Source organism: Grus americana, chromosome 16 (assembly GCF_028858705.1).
Source record: "Grus americana isolate bGruAme1 chromosome 16, bGruAme1.mat, whole genome shotgun sequence".
NCBI lineage: Eukaryota > Metazoa > Chordata > Aves > Gruiformes > Gruidae > Grus > Grus americana.
In genome coordinates, this window is record NC_072867.1 from 13,225,826 (window position 1) to 13,250,899 (window position 25,074).

The 25,074-nt window shown below is 40.4% G+C and overlaps 1 protein-coding gene across 1 annotated transcript in view; it reads right to left on the reverse strand.

Moving 5' to 3' along the window:
- AACS (acetoacetyl-CoA synthetase) overlaps nucleotides 1-24,739 on the reverse strand; it is a 42,735-nt gene extending 17,996 nt beyond the window's left edge. The window contains exons 1-7 of the mRNA XM_054844575.1: nucleotides 24,388-24,739; nucleotides 21,112-21,215; nucleotides 16,139-16,259; nucleotides 13,031-13,144; nucleotides 4,895-4,992; nucleotides 957-1,071; nucleotides 323-404 (exon numbers count right to left, since the gene is read on the reverse strand). Coding sequence (XP_054700550.1) covers nucleotides 323-404; nucleotides 957-1,071; nucleotides 4,895-4,992; nucleotides 13,031-13,144; nucleotides 16,139-16,259; nucleotides 21,112-21,215; nucleotides 24,388-24,505 — 752 coding nt within the window. The 5' untranslated portion in view covers nucleotides 24,506-24,739. The remainder of the gene's footprint in view (nucleotides 1-322; nucleotides 405-956; nucleotides 1,072-4,894; nucleotides 4,993-13,030; nucleotides 13,145-16,138; nucleotides 16,260-21,111; nucleotides 21,216-24,387) is intronic.
- Between the last annotated feature and the right edge of the window lie 335 nt (nucleotides 24,740-25,074).

A 25,074-nucleotide genomic window follows, 5' to 3' on the forward strand; every position in this document is an offset into this window, starting at 1 on the left:
AGTAAATAAGCAAAACAAATTATCTCTAAAAATGTCACTTCAATTATTAATCGTTCATTTCTGGAACCCACTTTCTTCTCCCTGCTATATCCTATTGAATTTTGCCTTCATTTGAGAACCATTAATACCAACAGTGGTTTTGTTGAAGCAAAACGTGTGCAGCACTACACTGCTTCTGTTTTCTGTATGAAGCTGGACCCACAATTAAGAAATCTGGCTAAATCCTAGCTTTTGCAAGTTCAAGAGGTCAGGTAGTTTCAATAGCTATCAGCATCCATCTCATCCCTAGTTACGACAGCCACAGATCAAAAGCTCCCATTACCTGTTTGGAATCTTAGAAATATCTATGGTTTCTCTTGAGGAGACATATGGAATCAGCACCACTTTTTTTATATCTGGAAGCCCTGGAAGAAAGAAGAAAAAATATTTCCTACATTCAGTTACATAAACCAAAGGTCTTTTCTGTCCGATTGGATCATACAGTGTAACGCACTAAGTAACAAATAATGATGATGCACCGAGTACTGGATATAGTTTTAAATGTTAAAAACCCCGAAAGACTACGTTGTTACCTAAGACACAATTTCCTCAATATTTCCAGCCTTTTAAAAATACATGTGTAAATCTGCAAGCTTTAGTGCTGTAATACCTCTTCATTTGTCTTCAGCAGCACTTCACTTGGGCTTAAAAAACCTAGTATCATTAGCCCCTGTTCTCCCACTTACATTGCTAATTTATGATGATATATTTAAGCTAAGCTAGTACAAGTCTGTTATAATTACACAAAAGACTAGTTGGTTTTTACTCAAATCAATTCTGAAATTTTAAGTGGCCACAGAGATACTGTAAAGGAGGAAGGACAGCAACAAGCAGTCGAAAGTGACTTTTAGTGGAAGTGCAGGCTTTGCTCACAGAATGACAGCGTAACTAAGACTAGATAGTATGCAGTGAAATACCTTTTACCACACTAAGCAGCTTTTCCAAGTGGTTGTGTTCTTTGCCATTGTATACAACAGCTTCAACAGAGAAGATGATCTTAGGCTGAATTTGGGAAAATCTGTCCAGTACACCCTAGGGACAAAGAAAATCAAGTTTAAAAAATGAAATTAATTGCTACAGTAGGAAAACCCACTGGATGCTAAATGCAAATCTCATTTCAAGCAAGGAATAAGGACAGGAATTAGCAGGAGAATTGTTAAAAGACTGCCTGTCTTTCACTCACCCAAGATCTTCAAAGTACAACAGGTTTGTAACAACCTACTTCATGACCCCCAAATATATCAACCAATAACACAGATAAAATCACCACACATCACGGAACATTGTTCACTGAAGGATCAAGCTCACAAAGCTAGCTAAGCAGTTAAAAATTCACCTTGAGAATCCAACTTACAAGCTCATCTAAAGAGGATAAGCACCTAACTGTGATGTGAGCAGGAGTTAGGCACTTAATTTACTTGAAGGCCCACAAGACTCTTGTCTGCATCTGCAGGCAACTGCTCCATAAACCCTTGTAAACTGCCCCCAGTGCTGCTTTCACAATGTACCAGTTTGGTGGTCTGCACGGGGGGAAAACCAAAAAAATTGGTCTTCTGGAAAATGCATTTATCATATGACGAGCTGGCCCTTCACATGAACCAGCAGCTTTGTTCTGCTACGATTAACAAAGGAAACCATACCACTAACTTCTACTAGAACAACTACATATTGAACACACACATACATATATACTACAAACAAAAAACTACCACAGCTCCTTTAGAACCTCTGGGGCACAACACATTCAAATGCTAAATTTTCAGGTGTCTCCTCCAGCTTACACTGTTTTCAGGAATTTACAAGAGCTATTATCACATTTGAGAGAAAAAACCCTTCTGGCTTTTTTTTTTTTTGCAGGTAAACTGCATGCAGCAGCCCACCAGAAATGGATCTTTTTGTATTCAACAGCAAGAAGCAAATCCATTTAGTGAAAGCTCTCAGCACACAGTAATGTTCATCCCTCTTTAGCTACATTACTTGAAACATTAAGAACTACAAGATTACCCAACACTAAAATTGTCAGCTAACTGTTCAAGAACAATCTCCTAAATCACATTGCAAAAAAATCAGACTTCAGTCATGTGCTAATTCTTCCCAGCATTCTTTATTCTTCTGTCTCCTGCTTTGTCCTCCACTCTGTGCCCAAAGTGAGACAAATTATTACCAAATCAAAAGACCAATGCAAAAACAGCACAAGCAACTAATCTCTATTAAACTCCTCCTTCCCAAGCTGGGCTGGTCAGGGTTGCAAGAAAGCCTACTGCAAAAGTACAGAGGTCCTGTCCTGACAGCTTCTCCATGTTGCCTTTTCAGGAAAGCTCACTGAACACCACAGGTAAGGTACAGGGATATGACTAAATAGTAACATGCAACTGTCTCTGCTGAATATGTCACTGAACAGCTTTCTCCCCTATCACCGAAAGATGCATTTCCTTTTCCTTGTTCACATCCTAAGAAAATACAGCAACAATGCATTGACACCTAACTTTATCAATTAGTTTGAAACAAAAATCACCACAATCTGTTTCAGTGGCATAAGAAGTTTCCAAGAAGCCCCTAATGCATTAGCTAACAAACTCAGAAATGTAGATTTAATTAATACATTATTGTTACCCTCTAAGGCACTAAGAAAGCAAGAAATCTGATTTCCTAGGTACATTATCATGTCTGCTTCTTTGTACCATTTTCAAAGAACAGACCAAGCAGCCAAATTACACATGGCACACCTGTCTGTGTGTGTGTATACACATTCATGCCAAGCACAGAACATACACACCCCATATCCACGCTGCCTGATGTTTCAAAATTAACACCAATGAGAGGACTAAGGGTACTCTAACAGAAGAATCAAATCTGAAGAGAGGTGAGTCAGAAACAGAGATGACTACAATTCTCAGGGTCTTACTAATCCTGCTAACACACCCAGTTGGATTCATTAGCACTGGCAGGATCAAATCCCACAGGGCAGCCTGATATGATACAAAGGCAATACAAACAGATGGAACATGTAATTGCTACACTGGAACTTTAATCCAACCAGATGGCTCAGCAAAGAATTGCTTTCGTGAAAAGCTCAGGTATACCAGATATGGCTCATTCTACTCTATGAGCCTCAAATCCAGAACTAAAAATTGTGCAGGGTCCCATGAATGGAGCCGCACTGACTTTGCTAGGGCGCAAAAGGTTTCTCACATAGTTCTAAGAGCAAAGCCCCTTTTTAAACTTACATATCCAACAATTTATTATGCACAGGCCACAAAGAACTACTTTCCTATTAATATACGTAAATGAATAACAGGGACTAGAGAAATGAAGCAAAAGCTGCCAAGAGTGGCATTCTGCGTGGGAGGGAGCTCACTGGTTCTCTGACAGCAGACTTCCTGAACACTTGCAAAGTCTTTGGACGTATGGCATTCAGAGCCTGTGATGTGTAGGCAGTTCTGAGAAGTGACATTTCTAAGCTTCACAAACATATATACACAATTGGGTTTGAAGTGTTGAAAACACTACATTATTTCCCAAAACACAAACAAAATCTTCATTTATGTTAACAAGACTAATGCAACTGCACAGAAAGAGGAATATCTTTTCCTTAGGGTGGAAGCCAATATCCCTGAGGACCTCTGCTGATGTCCCTCAAGATTTTAGGGTTTGAATTCATGCCAACACATGCTGCCAAGCCAAAGGAGAATAAATATCAATGGCACTGTTGCTCCAAGGCTAGATTTCATTAAAAAAACTAAAGCTGGTCACTGAAAATAACAGCACATCAACAAGGACAGAAAACATACCAGTACCTTGTAACACAAGCAAAATGAACAATCTTCCCCCAGATGAAAGATCAAATCACATTGCAAAGAAAATACTCCATACTATCATTTTCTGAGCAAGCAGAAAATATTTGTAGAACAGATTGATCATTACATGCTGTAATGATTTTTTTAATCATTTTTTTCCCAGTGAGACATCCTCAAGTGTAAGAAAGTGGAATGCTGCTGCCCTCTAGCGCTAATCCAGAGATGACAGGCCCATACATTTAACCAGCTACTGGGGTTAAACACTGAGATTGAGGCTATTTATTACCTAAAAACTTTGGTATTTTCTGTGTCCTGCAATGCACAAGCAGTACATTCTCCAAATGCTTTCATGCAAACTTTTAGATAGAAAAAAGGCTCAACACCCCATTTTACAAGTGATTTGTATCTGTTGCTGCTTATGATGTGTGCTGAAGACTCCAAAGAAAGCAGAATATATTCCCAAAGCTTCCAGGGCAAACTAACGTCTGGCTGGATATCATGATAATTTTTACTATATTTTACGCACAGCATTTATGTCTACATTAAAAAGAGTTGAACAGGTTAGCAGTATTAGCTTGAAATTCATCACATTGGTGGCAAAAATAAAGCTTTCTGGAAAAGACCAAGTGGGGTGTTGCTCAGTTTACCCACACAGGAGGCAGAGGAAGGGACTGCTTTGGCAGAGGAACTGGAGTGTGGCTAAGCAGCCTGGGGAAAGATTTGGGCAGGAAGGGCCAAGCCCCAGACAACTCTGTTGCACTGCTGCTCATCTGCACATTTATTATAGTAAAAGCTCACCAAGATTATGGATTCTGCCTGAAAATACCCCAACAGAGAGTTAGCTAAAGACACGCAAATTACTATGCTGAAAGTCATTATTGACAACTGAAAGCATGAGGTTTCGTCGTTCGTGGTAGCTAGAAAAAAAAGTTGGTGTACTTGGCTGTGCCAGGAGGTGGCAGTAAGACTAAAGTGAAGAGACTATCTGCCACTTATCACCTTCACATTTGTCTGAAACACAAGATAGCTTTTCTGCAACACGAAATGAGGCTACTCACATTAATGCCAAAGTCTGGTGATGTTGAACTCCAGATAGCACCAATACTTGCAGCAGCCAGCATTGCTTCCACCGCATGAATGCTGTTAGGTAAATAACCTATGGCAGAATTTGAACAGTTAAAGATGGAAGAAAACTAAAAAATATCAAAGCTTACAGAAATATAATCTATACAATAGCCAGTTTAAACCGATAAAAAAATGAAAAATCCGAGACTGAAGCATCCTTTATCTCCATGCAATCATAATGTTATCATTTGAAGTAAAATCAGTTACACAAGGAATTAGAAATAATTCTATTCATAAAAATAGTTTTATCAGCTTTTGTATCTACAAAGGATACAGCACCATGCAGAAGAATAGAATAGGTCCATAGAAACATAACCATTAGAAGGAATGAGTATCTGGAAGGAAAGATTATAAACACTCAGTTCAAAAGCAGAGGTTCAGCTTTACAAAGCTAAACTTTGTCTGGTAGGCACTGCCAGAATCTTAAACACAAACAAGCAAAACCAGTGTCTCAGCTGATAAGGGAATGGTACAGTGGGACAAGCCTGGAACAGTCCCACACAAATGTAACCTCAGGTTTATCTCATTAGCCTGCAGCAAGATTTCGAGATTTAAATACACTTTATCAAGGCATACAAAAGAAATTAATATCAAGAAAGTTAGATTTTTCAATGGGCTCAATTTGACCAACTCTCCAGAAGGTGCTGGGTGACTGAGATTGACTCTCAACTGATCTGAATCCAACCCACAAATTAAAACATGCAACTGAAATTCACAAACTACACTGAAGTAGATCAAAGACCTAAAGTTTCAGCTCATCCTTTTTAAGCAACTTAAAGATGTTCGAGTACTTAAAAAACGCATATGACAGGCCTAATTGCACTACTTGCACATCTAATTAGAATTTGGTATTTGAAAGCAAGCTTAAATGGCAATGAAAATGCTTTCCAACCTGTTTAACAAAACTAGTGAGCACTGACAGATCTTGCACTTCAATGCAAGTTGCAGGTGCTCCACAAGTATCTACTGGACAGCAAAACCTCACTAGTGCAAGGCACTTTTTGCAAAGAAACCTATTTATGGATGCACTTTTCAGGACAAGAACTAAGATCACAGATCTTAATAGCATGTCTTAATTTTATCAAGTAGGAAGGTACTGAGCTTGATTTTTGCCAGTTTGTCTACACACCTTGAAAATCTATCTTTTTATCCAAGTCTGTAAAAAGTTGACTTTAAGAGTAAGTCTTTAAATTAAGACTGAGATTCTTCTTCACAATTCAAAATCAGTGGAATCTGTTTCTTAAACCAGCTTCATCACATCAATTAATCTGTACAGTGCTGTGCTTTTGGAAACAGCAGCTTTGAAAACAGCATCATAACTTATGCCCAGCAACTTCTAGAAAAAACACAACTGTGAATAAAAAGCTTATACCATGTTAAGATATAAGTTACACCCTAGAACTGCCTACAGCTTGTGGTGGTTTGTTCAGTGAAGTTCTTAAGTACATTAAGTGCAGCAAAACCTCATGCCCATAAAGGCATTATTTGCTATTTTTCTCTTAGAGTCAAGGTTTATGATACAAGGTACGGTATCCCAAAATTTTAGTTATTTTTCTTTATGAGATCTTCCTCCCTGAACAATAATTTGAAATTTGAAATATATGAGCCAGAACAGACTAAAATGTCATTTTCTGTGATGGAAACAGTTCTTTTTTTTAATTTATGACAAATGTTTCCACTGAGCATTTCTTGGATGGGGTTATCAGCGGGCCAGAATACAATGGAAACTAAAAGATGTCTCTTCATGTTTTGCAGCAGTTATTACCTTGCCATAGCTTACAAGCATCAGTTCTATTATAAGCAAGTTCTCTTCCTCACCACTCCTACAAAAGCCCCAAAGGCAAGAACACAAGTCTCTGCTTATTATTATTGAGCCAGACAATTAAATCATTACTGTTAGTTGGCTTTGAGGTGGTGTTTGAGTTTTAGAGGATATCAGCCAAAACTGCCAAAAGGTATGAAACGTGCGAGGCAGCTTACTCTGCATTTCTGTATCTTTACCCCAGATCCTCCAAACATAGCAATGTAAGAACCCATGCTGCTACTCTCGACTCAGACAAGCTACTTCTCCTGTCAGTCTTTCAGATTAACACTGGATTATCAGAAAAAAAATTATTTCTCTGTCTCACATCAGAGATTCTGCAAACCAATTACAGCAACTGTCACGTATGTAAAACCCCCTGCATTTGACTGTGCCCCTTGAGATATCAAGGGACACCTCAAAGCATTCAGTAGGCTGACACAGGTCGTAAGTGTCTAGAACTTGGTAAACAGGAATGTTGCTGACAAAGAGCATGAAAAACCCAACGTTTTTAGCTGGATTCACATCAGTGGTCACAGAACAGTGATCCATTTACAGCTAATTTAAATATTTATCATATGTTTGTTCATATATTTAGCTAGTGCCTCCATGTTCCCTGATATGATATTTCAGCTAAGGATCAAAACTAGCATTCGTCAACAAGGGTAAGTCTACAGAAGGGACTTCTCTATCTTAACTTACCCTTTTTTTTGAAGCTGGTATGAAAGATGGAAGCTACCTTCTGTCACTAGAAAGAGGAAGATCTTCATACCCTCTTTGGGTGAACTAGAAAGCAATTGAATAGAGGGCTCAAAACACAGGAGTTGGGAACCCAGCAACTAGGAATTCAGAGTATGTCATACCAAGGGACCTTGCAGCACACTTCCTGACTCATAACTATGTATAAAATCTCCATAAGCACAAAGAAATAAAAGCTTTACTTGGACATAAAACCTGTGACAAATCTAAGCAGGACAAGTGATATCTTAAAAACACTGTATGGTTTGTTTTTTTTTTTTTTTTTAAAGAGGCACTTACAGCCTGATCTGCTCAGGACAGCATTTTCTGTCAGTTGCTATTTACTTAATCTAGCATACACTGAAATTAAACTTGGATTTGTTCATTTACACTACAGTACCAACAGAAGGAAGACTATAGTCCCAAATTTTCTGGTATAATCATGCTGAAAACTATGTCAAAAGTCTCATTTCTCAGAGTGCTGAGAATACAATCCCTGCAAAGATCTAATGCCTTCATAAAGTAGAATAAATGTGTATTCAAAAACAGAGGCATCCAAACACTTCAGTCATCTGACTAAAACAAAACCAAACTCGGACCCTGCGTCAAAGATTTAGTTTGAGCCTTGAACAAATGCATCAGAATGAAGAAAAGTACAGAGCTGCAACTGAAATAGCCTCTGAATGGCTTATACTATTGATCTACACCAGCTCTCAAACAGAAGAGACAATTTGAAAACCAGACTTCCAGGTTCTCTTTTTGATGTTAATATAGCATTTCATACTCCTGTAGGAGTTTAAAGTGGTCATCCTACCTAACATTACTGTGGCCTGAGACTATTAGTAACATGCTAATCTTCTTACAAAGCTAGCTTTAAAACCCACGTAAGCAACTAAGGCTAATACAATTACTATAGATAAAATACCAGCTTTAAACAATGTAATTCATTGATGTTTTGTTGAGGATTTTTTGTGTGAACACACGAGGAAGATTAGTTTGTTTTTAACTGCTGACTTATAATAGAACAAAGCTGGCCACAGGGATATAATAGAGGCAACCTATCCAGAGATGAAAAACCGCAGATACTCCCAGTTTTATTTTATTCCTGCTGCAGTCATTGTTACTTGCCAAACAGATGGCCAGTGAGAGACCACGAGTACTTCACATTTGATTTGTGTAGCTTGGATTAGGTATCATATCCGTTTCTTCCAACTGTTCAAGCATCATTGACAGTTTTGCAAGACATTTTTAGAAGAGACATGTTTCACCACACATCTGCTTCAATTATGTTTACTATTAAGCGCTATCTCCTTAGTGATGGAAAAGGAAGACTAGGATGCAATCAAGCTGAAAAAGTGCTGACATCGCTGCTTGTCCACCCACATTCACCTACCTCCAACTTTAACATACTATTACTGTCATGATGTAGCCATAAATTGTATTGAACAAGCTAGGAGATATGTTAAGTACAATGAAAAGTTAAAATAGTCCTGTCTTAGAAGCAGCAAAGCATGGAGATGACATTCACAAGAAAACAATGTTAATGGTCTTGTGTATAATTTTAACAGCTAGAGATTTTAAGTGATTTTAAGAGAACGTGGCAACAAAAGGCATCAGAATCTGGCAGGCTGACTAGGTGTTAGGCAACTATAATAAAATTAATCTCCTTTCTATTTAAAACCTGACTTTTCAGAAGCTGTAAAAGCATGCCCTGTATTATTGCTATAAGCCACATGAAGAATCACTCTTCCTCCTGCCATCTGCTGTAAATTTTGGAACAAATTAGTTCCCAGGGGATTTTGGCAAGCTTTGGAGAGCCCGATCTTTGGTACCACAAGTAGATGTTTGACTCAAATTTTCCCACCCAACACTTAACATCTCTCCCCCATTTCAATTTGGGATTTTGAGAAAAGCCTGCAGATGCAACCTCTGACTGTGATGTTACAGTTTAGCTCTTCCAAGGACTGCCAATATCCTCTGGCACAGGGGAAAAACACATGAAAAGTTGAGACCCAATTTAAAAATATACATGTATATAAATAGTTGATTTCTTTCACAGGAAAGCTCTCCCTAGATATGGGCTGCTGCCCAAGGCAAAGCAATCTGTCAGAATCAGGAGTCTAGGATCAGGGGAATTTTAAGGAAACAAAGAGGTTGCCTAAATTCATTAATCTCTTCTGTTATCAAAAGTAAAGGGCTTTGTAAGGGCTCCAAGCACAATGCAAGCCTGTTTCCACAACTATAACTGCTCGTAAAGAAGTGCTCAAGCAATTGAAATGCTCACAGGGCCCAGCATGCTCCTTGGTACCTACAGCAGCTGGGCAGAAAGGTCTCGGCTGTGGAAGTGCCAGACAGGAAACTTTTGCTCAGGAAATGTATAAAAAGGCCAAGGGAAAACACAGGGCTGCAGCTTACTCAAATGATGGTGGCTTAACTGCACAGGTTTAGGGAGCTGGGATCCAAACAATGTTTTTCCTCATATTTTCAATATCAAGTCCCTTTTTGTTTGTTTTGGGGTAGTTTTTATTTGGTTGTTTTGGTTTTTTTAAACAGTGACACCACCAGATAGCCAGAGACTGCAATTTGTGCCTCTTGAAATCACTAAAAATCCTTCCAGGCTTCCCATTGGAGTCAAGGCACACATTTTCTCTCCCAAGAACAGGACGTTAAAGTGCACTGTTAAAATCCTACCCTTTATGTGGAAGGAAGCCCTAACATTAGGGATGAATTTTCAACAGAAACTTGGAATTGTACCTTCCGCAAGCATGTAAAAACCCTGTATAAATAAGCAGTATCTAAAGCATACTATTTTATTCATACAATCTTGTTTTTTAAAGTTATCAGCTGTGGTTTTTAATTTATTTAGTACAGAGGTCAACCAGCTGCCAGAACAACAAACAAGATTCAAGAGTCAGCCAGCCTCCAGTTGTCCTAAGCAAAATACTGTCATTAACTAAAAGGAATTATTAAAATTATCACAATAATAGCATTATTAGCTTAATTATTTGCACCACTGACTGTATTTCAGTAGCACTTTTTCTCCAGCTACAGAGCATATTTCTCCTGCATAGCATACCTCAGTAAGAACGGCTCACAAGATGAGCACAAACCAGCATCATATTTTATCTTCTCTTCCCAAACGCTGTATTTTAAATGGTGTTGATTAAAAGTGTTCTAGCACCAATCACCAGCTTATGAACAGGACTTTAATTTGCACCTTGACACAAAACAATCTCACATAGATAAAATTCTTTAATCTTAATTCAGAATGAATGTTCCCACTAAACCTGACTGCACCTGGTCATACTTAAACATTAGTATTACATCTCTTACCCTAGTGAGCAATATTTTCTTCTTGGAGATCAAAAGCCTTTCATTTAGCTGACATCAATATGCAAAGTCAAAAAAAATGGACTTTAATCTGAGAATTAGGACAGCAGCAAAGAACAGCAGGTTTCTACTCACAGGAACACACCAAAGCTGCTGCTGTTACTACTCACAAGTTTACAGCTACTGCCTTCTCCCATCATAGCATGTTCACACATTTTTCATTCACACAAAATATGGAAGCATGTCCAGTAATTACTCTTCTGTATTGTCCATCACTTTCCCACAACACATTTCATCATATTATGGGGTCTGAAACCGGTACAGCATGCCCTTTTTGCTACTTATGCAGAAGATTTAATCCTTCAGTTTAGCACAACCGGCAATACACATGGAAGAATTGTTTTGAGCTCTGTTGTGACTTTTTACTTATAAAACAGTAAGGAATAGCATATTAAATTCCCACAAGTAGTCTACCAAACAGAGCATTTGAATTTGTTTTGTACATATCAAGAGAAATTTCATTGCCAAAGTCAAGAAAGAATGTATTCTGTGTGCTTCACAATGATTTAAAGCACCATTAAAAGGGGTCAACAAAAACCTGACTAGGACTTCAGTTTCATGATGTCCAAGTTTCTAGTTATATACATAATTATTGTTTTACCAATGTCTTTGGGGCAACTCTAAAATACATGCCACCTGCTTTTACCATTTAATGTACACATCAGAGGACAGGTAGTAAGAAACACTACACTTAAGTTCTAAATCCTCAAACTTTGGGGAGCATAAGTTGTCCTATTCATTAGTTTGGTTTCAGACAGAGGCTGTTGCTCCTCAACAAGTTGCCAGGTATGAACGTGACAGTGTTAAGACTGAAAATGGAGGCAAAATTAGAGCACCTTAACTTACTCTTCATTCAAACAAACCTTCCCGACTTTGCTGGATAGTTCATACCCAATTAAGGATTTAGCTCTGATTCTATGTAAAAAAACAAACCACCAACTGTGATAATTAAATGTTGAGTTACCAGTTCCATGGAATACTCATACCATATGCATGAAGTATGAGCATATAAATATATTCTTAAGTATATTTTACATTTGCAGGTCTATTTGTGGGTTTAACAAATATAATAATGTGTACCCTTCTGTTTATGAATATATGGGTTCGAGTTTGGGTTTGTAACACACAGAAAACAAAACAAATAGTTTCATCACTGTGGGTTTGCATCATGTAAGAATTTACACATACTTAGGATAATGGCCAAGTATTGCTCAAAGAACATGTGAGTCCAGTAGTAAGATGGATATGCACATCAGCAGAACTACCAGGTAGGAGTGAAGCAGCTTCAAGGATATTAGTTTTGACTTGCACCACACTGACAAAACTAAAAAGCATATGTTAGAGCACATGAAGTACAGAGATGAAGCAGCCTAACTGGAAGATCAAAACCAGCAGTTTAGAAATAAATGGACTGAGGCCAGCAACTCTTTTCTATGCCTAGCCTATATACTGTACAAGCTGTTCACAAGACAAAAAACTGTTTATATAGAAAAATCCGCATGACACTTATGAGAGGAAATATTGCTCTAGAAATTTTTGTGAGTTACTGGAAGGATCACAGGGTTCTAACTACTAAGCTCTCCATTGGTATGACTGGAAAAGTTACTGCTCATCTGCTGTTCACTACTGCCATTCTGGAAGTCATGACTCCCAAAAGTGCTGGTGGCAGAAGGTAGTACAAGTCCATTCCTCCAGAACTGCAATTCACAGCGCACCGTGTTACCCACAGGGGTAACAGGGTCAGTCACTGCCAGCTGGCACCAGAACCACCAACCTGGGACCATTGTTTCCAAGATTGCCCCCGTGTGAATCTGCCAGACCTTGGGAGTCAAAGCTCAGCTAGATGCAAAGTCGCCATCGCTTCTGCTTCCACAGACTGCCTATGAAGCAGACCTTAGTGAAGCTATGAATGAGGTATTTTCCTTCCCCCTCCAGTGCTAGAGAACTTGCAGGCTAATCCAGGTTTCTTCCCTCTAGAAGCATATTTCTTACAAATGTAAATATAGCAGCATAAGAGCCTTTTCTTTAGAATGTTTCTGTGAAATAGTATTTCATATTCATGCTTCTATAACCTTGACTACTCACTTGCATATGTCAAGCAAATTTCACCTGTTGTCCTTTAAAAGAAAAAGTTACTCACCCACAACTCTGTCTCCTACTTTTACTCCCATCTTCCTCATGGCTGCAGCATACAAAGCTACAGCTTGTCTCAATTCTTCAAAAGTAACTTTCACTATTTCTTCTTTGCCTTCCTCTGAGGAAAGAAGAGTAAAACAACCAGTCAGAAATTATGCGTTGCAACATAAGCAGAGTCTAGCACAAACAACTAATTCTGGAAGAAAAAGAATATGAAGCAATTTTAGGAGAAGAGTTTTCACTAATAATTATGTTTTTTGCTTTTCAAGTTCCTCTTATGCTGTACCAAGCTCTTCTTTTTAATGGGAATCAAGTATTAATCAGTAGTATTCATTCAATAGGCATCAGAACATTTTTAAGGACAGGAACATACATCTGCAAAAATGCAAATTATTCACTGGCAAAAGATGTGTTCTCAAAGAGCATTCATAATAAATAGATTGCACTCACCCAGGCTACTTTTAACCTGGAAAGAACAACCTTATTTTCCCTTTTTGCTTACTTTTCTCATTAGGTCTAGGAAGCAGCAGCAAGGTGCCAACTTTAGGTTTTATTACAGCAAGTCACTGTTGACTAGAAAATCACGTACATATAGTTACTAAGCTCTGACTTTCAATATACTTTTTAAACATCTGCACTGGCCAACATACCACAAAGCAAATAAACTGAGCCAGACTCCATTCACCTCTGAAAATATCTGCAGGGTGTTTTAATTTTTGTACTAAATGTTAGATGTCACATAAGCTGTTAATGAATCACTCTTGAAACAAAATGAACAAACCTAAACATTATGAAAGTCAAAGTTTGTCATCTTAAAGGTCCCTTCCTGTACTTCCTCAATGTGATTCCTGCAAACTCTTTGGCCTGTCCTGTTTCCAGTATTCACCACTTCTTATGAAAATACAAATGCCAAGGATGTTGCAACAAAAATGTACTGCATGCCCCGGTACAGCAGGCCCTTACAGAACAGCTGCGATCAGTCTGATTTCCTTAAGCAGGGAACAGTATTTTTTTCACTCTTTTGCCTTTTTAGACTTCCAGCCCAGTAAATCTGGACTTACACAGAGCAAGAGCACAGGTTGTGATGGGGAACACCACAAAGGTCAATGTAACATGTAGTTCATAAGCTGAGCAGGGACTGCTGACAGATTCTGTGTTCCCACAGAACAACAGGAAATGGGACTCTGATCTTGCTCCATGATTAAAGCCCCCAGGAGAAGAGAGTCACAAATCAGAGATTCACAGTGGGAGACAGTGACAAGTGAAATTGTTTAGAAAGTTACATTTCCATTCCTGTGCTCTGTGACACCCACATTGCTCCCACAGAATCATCCCTAGTGAATGCACAAACCTGACACAGGTTCCCAAAACACCACTCTGACCTAGCAGTGAGGGGTTAACAAGAAATACACTGTCTTAAGAGATCTTAAGAAGATTAAATACAGCAGAAGGTCATGAAAAGAAATGCAGGTGGACGGCTGTTCACTGCAGAGAAGTAAATGTGTTCACTCCAGCACCAACACAGTATTCAACTGGAAGATAATTTTGCTCCTTGGGGTATTATCAGCTGTGATTATGCAACACAAAGCAGTGAGTCTCCAGTACACCCATGACTTCCTAACAAGAAACAAGATCTACAGGGACAATGTAATCACATATCAAACCAAATAATTCCCTAAGTTGATAATTCCTTCAATAATTTGAACTGAAAGTATTTAACTCCACTTTTTCCTCGAGCTTTTAACATTACCAAATCAATCACATCAATTCTACATACATTTAGAGTTGACTTACTAATCAGTGTTTGGTTTTCAGTTGTTGCACAAAATGTACTTAACTACATTGATTTTTTTTCTCCATTAAATAATACATAAGAAGCTTTTCTAAAGATCTCAAAATTTGAAAGTGATGTGTTCATCACTTTGAAGCCAGCTTTCTGTTACAAGCCTCATTTCTATCAGACTTCACCAGATCAATTCTTACTACCCCAAAACTGGGTCACAGATTTTCCCATTCTCTCTGAACTGGCAATTGATTACATATATATATGATCAGAGAGGTTTCTTTCAATACCTCTAAGCAGTAAAATGCAACTGATACATATTTCTTCTTCACAGTAAGCTTAGACAATTCTGTTGTCTCACATTGTTTTTAAACAGCTATCAGAACAACAGTAATACATATGTAATTCAAAACCTGATCTCCATTCATCAGAAATCAGAAATTAAGACTTTAAACACCTACACAATCAATTCATAGTCCTGCATAATTTTTTCTGCTATTGAGCTGTAAGATTGCATTGTTTATTAATAAGCTATTAAGAAGCATCACCACTTGGTCAGTCTTACGATAAGGATTAGGTCCAGCAAAAGGGAATCTCAGAAGACAACTCCGTAACAAAGCACTCATACACCTGCACAGAAGCTAATCCCATCTAACAGAGATTAGAATCATTTTTTTTAAAGTTACCAAAGTCAGCAGATATAGGGAAGGCACTTTATTATCTTAACATTACCTCCTCATTATGAGTATATGCAGATTTTACTAGACTTAAATCTTCTCCAGTGTAACAAAAAAATTAAGACACAGCTTTAGTGTTCCAGAAGAGTGAAATTTCAAGTCTTCCATGCATGTAACCGTCCTTCCTTTCTGCACTGTCAAACACAGAATTAATTCCTACCTACATCCCATGTAGTTCTTATTACTCCTAAGATAAAAGGTATAGGAAGAGGGTGGGAAGGACAATTTTATCAAGCAACAGTGCCAAAATATTTCCTGAAGGTAAGCACTAGGCAAGTGTTTATGACAAACGTGAAGTAATAGCTCAAATATTGAGTGATGGTAAACACAGCATGATCACCACTACCTTAATGCAGTTAAGCACATTCTAAGAAAACTTCATTTAGTTTGCCAAGAACATTTCAGAACTGTCGGTATGCCCAGAGCACGTTTTGCTGCTTTTTGCAGAGCCGTATCATAGATTCTGCAGTTACTGACTTGACTTCCTCTTTTTTCCTCACCCAAGCCAGATCATTTCAAGGTTTCATAAAAAGCAGAGCTGTTTTATAAGGCCTAGTCCTGTGAATTATAAAAGCCATTAATTCTTTCTTACTTGCTGCATACAGTGCAATCTTGTCATTGTCCTTGTGCTTCAGAAGATTTTCCGCATAGTTCAGACGGCTACCTTTAAACCATTCTGGGACATCTGCAATGCTCTTGGATGTATCAATCACCTGAAAAAAATATAATACATTCCCAGAAAACTGTAATATAATTCCTTTTTCAGAGCATTGTACAGAAATCAGCTAATTAATTCCAAGCTCTTCATATAGTCTATTAGGCAAGAATCATTCCTCTCAGCTTACAGATGGCAAACAGGCACTAGATCCTGTAATTACAGGCCTGGAAAGATTAATTATTTGTCAACTGTCACAAGCAAAGGCATCATTACAACAAAACTAGAAAGAGATCTTTGCTGACAGTTCTACCTTTGCACCAGCCTTAAATACACCAGGGAAGCAAACCTCTGTGGTTACATCCAGACCACAAGATGCGCGCACACCACAGCGTGCACTGCGGTTTTGCCTCTGGGAACATCCCGAACAGAGACTGAGCTATAGCATATTGTAGCTCTTGGGCCACACGCTCCAGCCTCTGTCTTAGAAAAATCAAAGCAGAGGAAGGTGTGAGTACCCATTCTTCCCCAGCATGAGTCACAAGGTACAGAGACCAACATCAGGAACTCAGACAATGGCAATTCAAATTACCACTAGACAAGTAACCCGTATAGTCAAATGTAACAAAAAAGTTCAAGCTTTTTATTCCAATTCTTCACTTTTTATGATTAAGTTACAGTAAACATTTAAGTACTCCACAGCGCAGAAGTACTGCTACTAGCCTCTACAACTAAGAAATATTATAAACTGTGAGAGTGCACATTCCTGCCATCCTTGATTTACTGTTTTCTAACAAGAGGGTCTAACCACCTAATAAGCCCATATTAAGTAATTTCTCATTTAGGACTAAAACATGCAAAGAATTGGAAAATGCATTGAAAAGAAGTCACAAAAATATGTTTAACTGAAACATTGAACTATTTAAACCTCAAAATATTGTTACCCCTTGATAAGTCACAGTTAAGACTCTACCTTTAATAACAGCAATAGGTAAATAGACCCTAGCATTAGCCACAAAGGTATAGAAATCCCTTCCAAAATGCTCTACTGTTTAGAGATTCAACTGCCCAGCAGCACATGTATTTTGTAATCTTGAAATTGAAACTATTTTATAGTTGTGTTTTTAAAAGCTTCAGTTTATACCCTCAGGTTCTCTCTCACAGGCTACATGTAGATTACAGAAAGAGCATTCTTTCTGACCAAGTAAAAGGCTCTTCTAAAAGCTGGATAGAACTCAAAATACCTCCCATTCCAGAAAACCCAATATTTTTGTGCTTTAAGATGTGCAGTGTATATATTTCTGGAGGCAGTCTTAAAATTATTTTTCATAAGAGGAATTAAAGCTCAGAGGGAAGTGTTCTACTGTATTACTTTATTTAAAATGAATATTCTAAAAACAGGAACTCAAGTAGATTTGTGTGCTCATAATTAACTAGAACTGAGTTACAACATTTACAGTTTATCAACTCAGGCTGCAGAAATATTTTTAAACCAACATATATTACTGCAGTAATTAGGAGCCACTCTTAAAACTGACTCATTACTGACTTCATAGAATCATAGAATGGTTGGGGTTGGAAGGGACCTCAAAGATCATCTAGCTCCAACCCCCCTGCTGCAGGCAGGGACACCCTCCACTAGACCACGTTGCCCAAAGCCCCATCCAACCTGGTCTGAAACACTTCCAGGGATGGGGCATCCACAACCTCTCTGGGCAACCTGTTCCAGTGCCTCACCACTCTAACAGGAAAGAATTTCTTTCTAATATCTAATGTAAATTGACCCTCCTTCAGCTTGAGCCCATTACCCCTTGTCCTGTCACTCCACTCCCTCATAAACAGTCCCTCACCATCTTTCCTGTAGGCTCCCTTCAGAAACTGGTAAACCACAATTAGATCTCCCTGGAGCCGCCTTTTCTCCAGGCTGAACAATCCCAACTCTCTCAGCCTGTCCTCATAGGAGAGGTGCTCCATCCCTCTGCTCAGCTTCATGGCCCTCCTCTGGACTCACTCCTTAGCTTGAAGAATGAGCAAGATGTTTGTAGCATTTTCCTGAAGCTTAACACCCCTTTAAAGAACTCCACTAGCATAAAGTGCTGGATTCACATACTTGATGCTCAATTATTTTCTAATCAGTTAACACCTATGACTCCTAGTTAAGCCAAATCTCTTTGGCAGTGGTCCTTTGTTATGGGAACAACCTGATCCCTCCCTTAGAGGCAAATTCTCAGCAAGCAACAGAAACTCAAGGTCTGCTAGTTTAGTGGAAGATCCCAGTTCTAGCAAGTTTATAAAAATGCAGAGCTTTGCCACAAACCTTTCACTTCATGCAGCCCCAACAAATGCTCAGCAAGTCTACAGGAAAGGGAAAGAAGTAGAGTCTACAATCCTCATTAAATGAGTAATGCTTTACTCCTACTTGCAGCAGCACTAAGGCATACAAGGCCAATTTGTGTGGTTAGATGGACATGCCAAAGTACCAGCTGTACTCCCATGCCACCAGCTCCTGCTCTACAATTTCTCTTCACAGCAGCTCAGTGACCACTTCCCAAGCCTCAGTAGCTACAAATAAGCAGCACATTAGCAATATCCTCTGTCCACATCTCTACTGCATTTCCTCTCCTCAAAGTGGTTTGCTAGTTGTGCTATAACCATGCCCCAGAGATTCTGCTTACCCTAAGCACAGACTATACCTTTGAGAACAAATCTCACTATTACTATGAGGCAGATAATCCTTGCCTTACTGCAGCACATGTGATATTCTATAATGACCTCAAGCACAAAATAGCATGCCTCATGAAAAGCAGATACTATCTGAATGCTCAAAGCAGCAACAACAGCTGTCAGGTGCTTCTTGTAGCAAGAAGAGAAATAAGTTTAGGCTACATTCCTCATTTAAAATCAACAGCTACTTGTAACTGGACATAACACCAACACTGCCACACCAGTATAACTTTGTAGACTGCAAGTACCTTTATTCTTTTCAGAAGTGACATGCATATCAATTGCTACATAGAGTGACATGAGCATGTCTACATCAAATACTTGAAACCTTTTCTAAGTTTAAGGAAAACACTGGCTGCCTGTATTTTATATACACAAGATTTTATTGTTTCTTAGAATGACCTGTGAAAGTAGAAACCATTTCACTGGCTGGGAACAAAGGAGTCAACTGTGGTTCACAAAAATTTTAATCAAGGCATAATGCTTACTTCCAACAAGCAGCAGGGATCAAGTCATAAGACAGTTCAAATCAAACTTTTCAGCTCTTTAGCTATCACAGAACAGCTCAGGTACTGTGACCAGCCTTTCCTCCTGACATACAACAGAAATGGACCAATGGTAAGGACTAACAGCAAGTCAGCTTTGAGGCTCAGCAAAGCTGGAGTCAAGCCTTGAAGCTGACACTGAGGGAAAGCTAGAGGCAAACAGCAGTATCCATAAAGAGTGAGTCAAGTCTCTTCTGCAGTACTTGTCTTATCAGCTGACTACCTCTCCTGTTTTAAGATCTCACATGACAGCAAGACTGTTGTAGACTAGGCATGCAGGGGCTTAAAAGCTCACAAGCAGTCTAGTTAAAGCCTTCCTAGACATCCCCATCTTCCTGCTTCTCATCCTCAGGAAACATCCATTTTTAGGCCACCATTGCCTGCTTCAGTATCCCTTCCAGTTTATCAGCCATCAATGGTGTCCAGAGGAACAGACTTCCAGGAGTACCAGTCCTGTCAGGCAAGAGAACAAGAAGTGTTACTGCCCAGCTTGCTCAGTACAGATATACAGGTGCAAAATAGCTCAACTACCTGCTCAGGACAGTTTGCATTCATATGGAAATTTAGAACAGCCTTGCTAGCAGTACAGAATATATAGCTAAAATACAGTATCCAAATACAACCTGGTCAGATTTTGAACTACTATCTATAGAAAAAAAAAGACTAAGTGTTTACAGTTTTCAGATTACATACTTCAAAAAGCAGGCTAGTTCTTACATTCCTGCTAAATTTACCTCTTCTTAAGGATAGGTCATATTAAGACACCTGAGCATGCAGTTTCATGGCAGGAAGAACCACTTGATCTGTCATATCATGATATTTGTCAGACAGGAATAGGCAAAAGAAACTTACCAGTTCCCTCTGCAGAGCTGCCAGTACTCTGGGTGTTCTTGGAACAGATGGCCTCCAGGGATTAAGATACAAGCGCAGTCCTCTAAGTCCCAGGAAGGTTCCACTGCATCAAGCTTTTGAAGTAATTAGTTCATCTTCCACAGATGGAAAGCCACAGGATGTGTTGATATCCTACACCAGGACTGTACAAAGGCTCCAGCTTTGCCCTCCACTTGCAAGAGCTTCAAAGTCACCTTTATCTCAAACCAACACTGTGGCATGGTCTTGTACTCCACCTGTGATTGCATTCAACCACTACCGTTCCCTCAGAGATATTTTAAGCCTACATCTGATTGCAGAGACTTCCATAACCAGTTCTACAAAACTGGAATAGAACAGGTGTGCTTATCTAGTAAGCTGACTCAGGGAGCATAAACATGAACTTAACTGCATGCCAGCATTTACAGAAATCAAGATGATATTCTACCAGCATAATCCTAAAGCTGAAGGCAGTATACTGGTAGACTCCTCACAAGCAGCCAGGACCACCAAGGTATGCAAGAGCCCATGACCACAAAGACACTAGAGGAGAATTGTTTAGGACAATAGAACTTGAGGATTTCACTGCCCTAAAGTGTACCAGCAACAGAACACCACTATCCACCACACAAGGAAATTCAGAACTACACACTTGATGGATCCTTCGTATCACTTGTATAGGTTCCAGGAACAGTTCAAAAGATTGACTGTAAAACTGGTTTACCTCCTCTTTGTGTTGCACTTGACCGTTTAAGATAAATACTGACTTACCTCATCATAGAGGCGAGAACACACAATGTTACTGTACTTCCAGAATTCCGCCCAGAAGTCTGAGTAGGATTCCACTGACCACTGGTATAAGTCATTGTAGTTGGCTAGAAGAAATAGTTATCTGTTAGCGTTATGTAGAGAATCACAGGAATTTAGACAAACTACAATTAGGGATATCCCTGATAAAGAAAATTTGTGGTTAAAACAACTAGTAAGATAAAACAGAATAGATCACTTCTCTGTTCAAGGCAGGTGACTATGGCATCAACAGAACTAGTCTACTTGAACACCTGAATGGATGGCATCATTTCACCTGTTACAAGTCCTTTGCCACCACAGAGATGGGGACCTTTAATAACTCTGTGCAACATCTACCCCTCCATCAGTGAAAGTGAAGATTAGACAGCAGGACAGAGTCCTGCTTGCTGACACTTCCACTCCCTATTTATCATCAACATGATGTTTTCAGACAGCAAAAATAAACAAGTCTTTCTGACAGACATTTGCAATACAGTTCTAGTCCAGGACCAAAGACCTCTGATAGCATGGTAACATGGAGATTAGATGCACTCATGATCTAACTGCAGTATCAACAGCACTGTTAAAGAAAGCATGCATTATTCCTCAATAAACTAGGGGTCTGAACAGCATGAAGTGATTACTAACTAGATATTAAAACCATGACCTGGCATTGAAAACATGGAAGTGAGCAGTTTAAGGCTTACATGATTGTGAGACAGATGAAGGAACATGAGGAATGCATACCAAAAACCACAATCCAAACTAAATACTGAAATTCAGTGTGTAAAACAGTTTGAGAGATGAATAACTGAAGCAGATTTCTCATCACCAGCTTGAAAGTGACATTCCTAAGTCATGTCCCTGCTGCTTGAAGCTGTGCCAACAGCCAAGTTAAACACGAATATCTGCCATCAGTGACAGTAGTAACAGTTTCCTGCTCTGCCAATCGTGTTTCCTATTTGATGCTCTCAGCTAAACACTTGAAGTCATCTTCTCCAATTATCTTTTGTTTGTCATCCTGTTACCCAGCCAATTGCTTCAGAAGTAATCTCTGCATCCTCTTCCTACAAGGAGGACATCTTCTAGCTTTATAAAAGAAAAAACATTCAAAACCATCTCTATACTGTTACTCACACTTGATTACTACAGCTGTTTCCCCACCCAGCCTGTCCCTTCCACATCTTATTCCACTCAATCTTTTCAATGCAATATTACTCTCTAGGTACTACTGGCACAGTAGAAGCAAAGGCAAAGACTCTTCTCCATAACTCAACTTTTGCCTACATATTGCCTCAACCTCAGCCTCCTACATACTTTTTTCTTTAGTTACTCCACGCAAGTTATTCTTCACTATGCTGTACACTACTCATCAGCTGGTGTGGGGATAAGACTTTACCAAAGGAAAGTTCAAGCTTCCATCTCTTCCTTCAAAAAACCAATTGTAGCACATGTTCCAAATCATTTGGTAAATGCTAAAAGTCACCACTAATGTGGTCTCTTACAATATGAAGAGTTTGTTCTGTCTTATCTACAGAGTTTGTCCCCAAATGAGCTTTAGCATGCAAGTCCTTCAGGGCACAGACTTGTTGTTCAACAATTAAACATTGCATCTTGTTGCTACATTTTCAGGGTTGGACAGAGCCCTGCTGTTTAAAGGGTTATATTGCCTTTAGCCCTCCTCAGTCAGTCCGCATCTTAACATTACATAAAGAATACATTCTTGGTTGTTGAATAGCACACAGACCAATGAACATCAGTTCAAGTCTAATGGAAGTTGACAAAGGCTTCTATATATGCACAGGAATCAACTTTTAACTGGACATAGCTGCTTCAAAATGGGGTGAAATAAGTTCTAGTTGTTACATCTATAAACATGGGCAGCCCATCTGAAACTGCATTTGATCTTGACCATGTGAGTACCAGTTACATGACATTTCTATTCATGAGTTAACTAAAATCCTGTAGTAACTTGCTTTCTATGTAGGAAGAGAATTAGACACTACACATTTGTGTTCAAATGTGAAATTCCCAACAAGTCAAACTAATGATCTGGCTTGTCCACATACTAAATTCCCAATCAAGATGTACAACTGTTTTCTAGACATGAACCACTAGAAGCATTAGACACATTGCTACTACTCTAGAATGTCTCTGCTTATACCAGATGCCTTTATATTAGATTGACAAACTTGTCTGGGCACTTGCCAAAACTACTCCCTCCATGCTCCAGACAGATGACTACAGGAAACCTGGTCTCCAAATACCTGGAGAAAACAGACAGCATAAAACAAGCCAGTCAGAACTGGAGGGTTTGACTCCCACATGCACTGAAGTCCACCTGGTTCACAATGTGAATGAGCCCACAGAGCCAGTACTGCTGACTCCTGAAACCCTGGAGATACCACCCATAGTCACCAGAAAAACAGAACAGTCTGGGTTGAAAGACACCTCTGGAGGTCCAACCTCCTACTCACAGCAGGGCTCAACTCAAAGTTAAGAGGTTGTTTCTGAGTCAAAGGATTGCACACCTACTCACAGCCATATAGGTATTTCTGAATGAGCATGAAGCAGAGCTTGAAGTTCAAGAGCTTAAGCAGACACACAGCAAAAAAACTCAGCTTCCACCACTGAACCAACTTATACATCTCCTTTCACTTCCCAGCATACTTAATATTACAAAAATATATGCTTCATAAACAAAGATGAGCATGACCTTAACTCAAATCTCACACACATGTTATTAGAGCACCACATTAAGGCTTACACTAACCTCACAGCCATGATAGCAGTGATCCCTCCTTCCCACATCCCCTTAAAACACTAAGTCACTCAGCATTGCTGCTTGCCCCAGGAAATCCCTGCAAGCAGGACCTCAGCTGCACACAGGAGCACACAGCAGGTACCAACACCGACACTGCCTGGGCTGACATCCAGCAGCAGCACCAGGAACAGATAAGGCTGTTTGCATTTCCCAGCAGCATATACCTTCACACTAAGCAAGATGCTGCACCGGAGGCCTCTGCAGGAGGCAGAGCATCACGCTCACAGCCTGGACCACTCCATGCCCTCAAACCCCGGGGGATGTCAGAGCACCCCGCGGGCACCTTGCTCCCTTCTCTGGGGCAGACAGACAGCCCACAGCCCTGCCGCGGGCCCGGAATAAGGCCAGCCCCGGGGAAGCAGAGCCCCGCCGGCCCCGAGCAGCGCCTGAGCAGAGCCCGAGGGCCTCCCCGCCCGCCCCCGCCCGGCGCTCACCCAGGCGGAGCCCACAGCTGCTGGCCACGGCGGCGCGGAACCGGTCCATGTGGGTGTTGCGCTTCGTATCAGGCTCCCACATCACCTGCGACTCCATGATCTCGGGCTCCCGGGACATGGCAGCGGTGGCGAGCGTGCGTCCGTCCCTCTCTCCCGCGGGGCACTGACACTATAACCAGCTCCTACCGACCCTCAGCCCTGACTGCGGGGCCCCTCCTCCCGGCGCAGCCCTTTAAGGACCGCCGAGCCCTACCCCGTCGACTCACTCCGTAACCTTCCGCCGGAGAGAAAAGAGTGCGGGGCGTTGCGCCCCGCCCCTGCCCGCCGAGGGGGCGGTGAGCACCGCCGGGCGGCTAGAGGGGGGCAGCGCGGCCCAGCTCCGCCACCGCCCCGCGTTTCCCCCCGCTTGCAGAACCCTGGGGGTCACCCGTGCCGGCTGCCCCGGGATTGCGGGGGAAGGCGCGATCGGTGCGGAATGAATGAGGGGCGGGCGCGGCTGGCGCCCGGCCAGGGCACGGCCGAGCCGGGACCGGCTTCTCCCTGACGGGGCTCTGACCGCCGCTGGCAGCGACCCCCCGCGCCCCTTCCGCCAAGTGATCGCTCCCCCGGGGGCAAGCCCCGACCCAGCGCTCTCCACCCTGACAGAAACCCCGCTGCGAGATTTTATTTAACCACCGGGTTGTAACA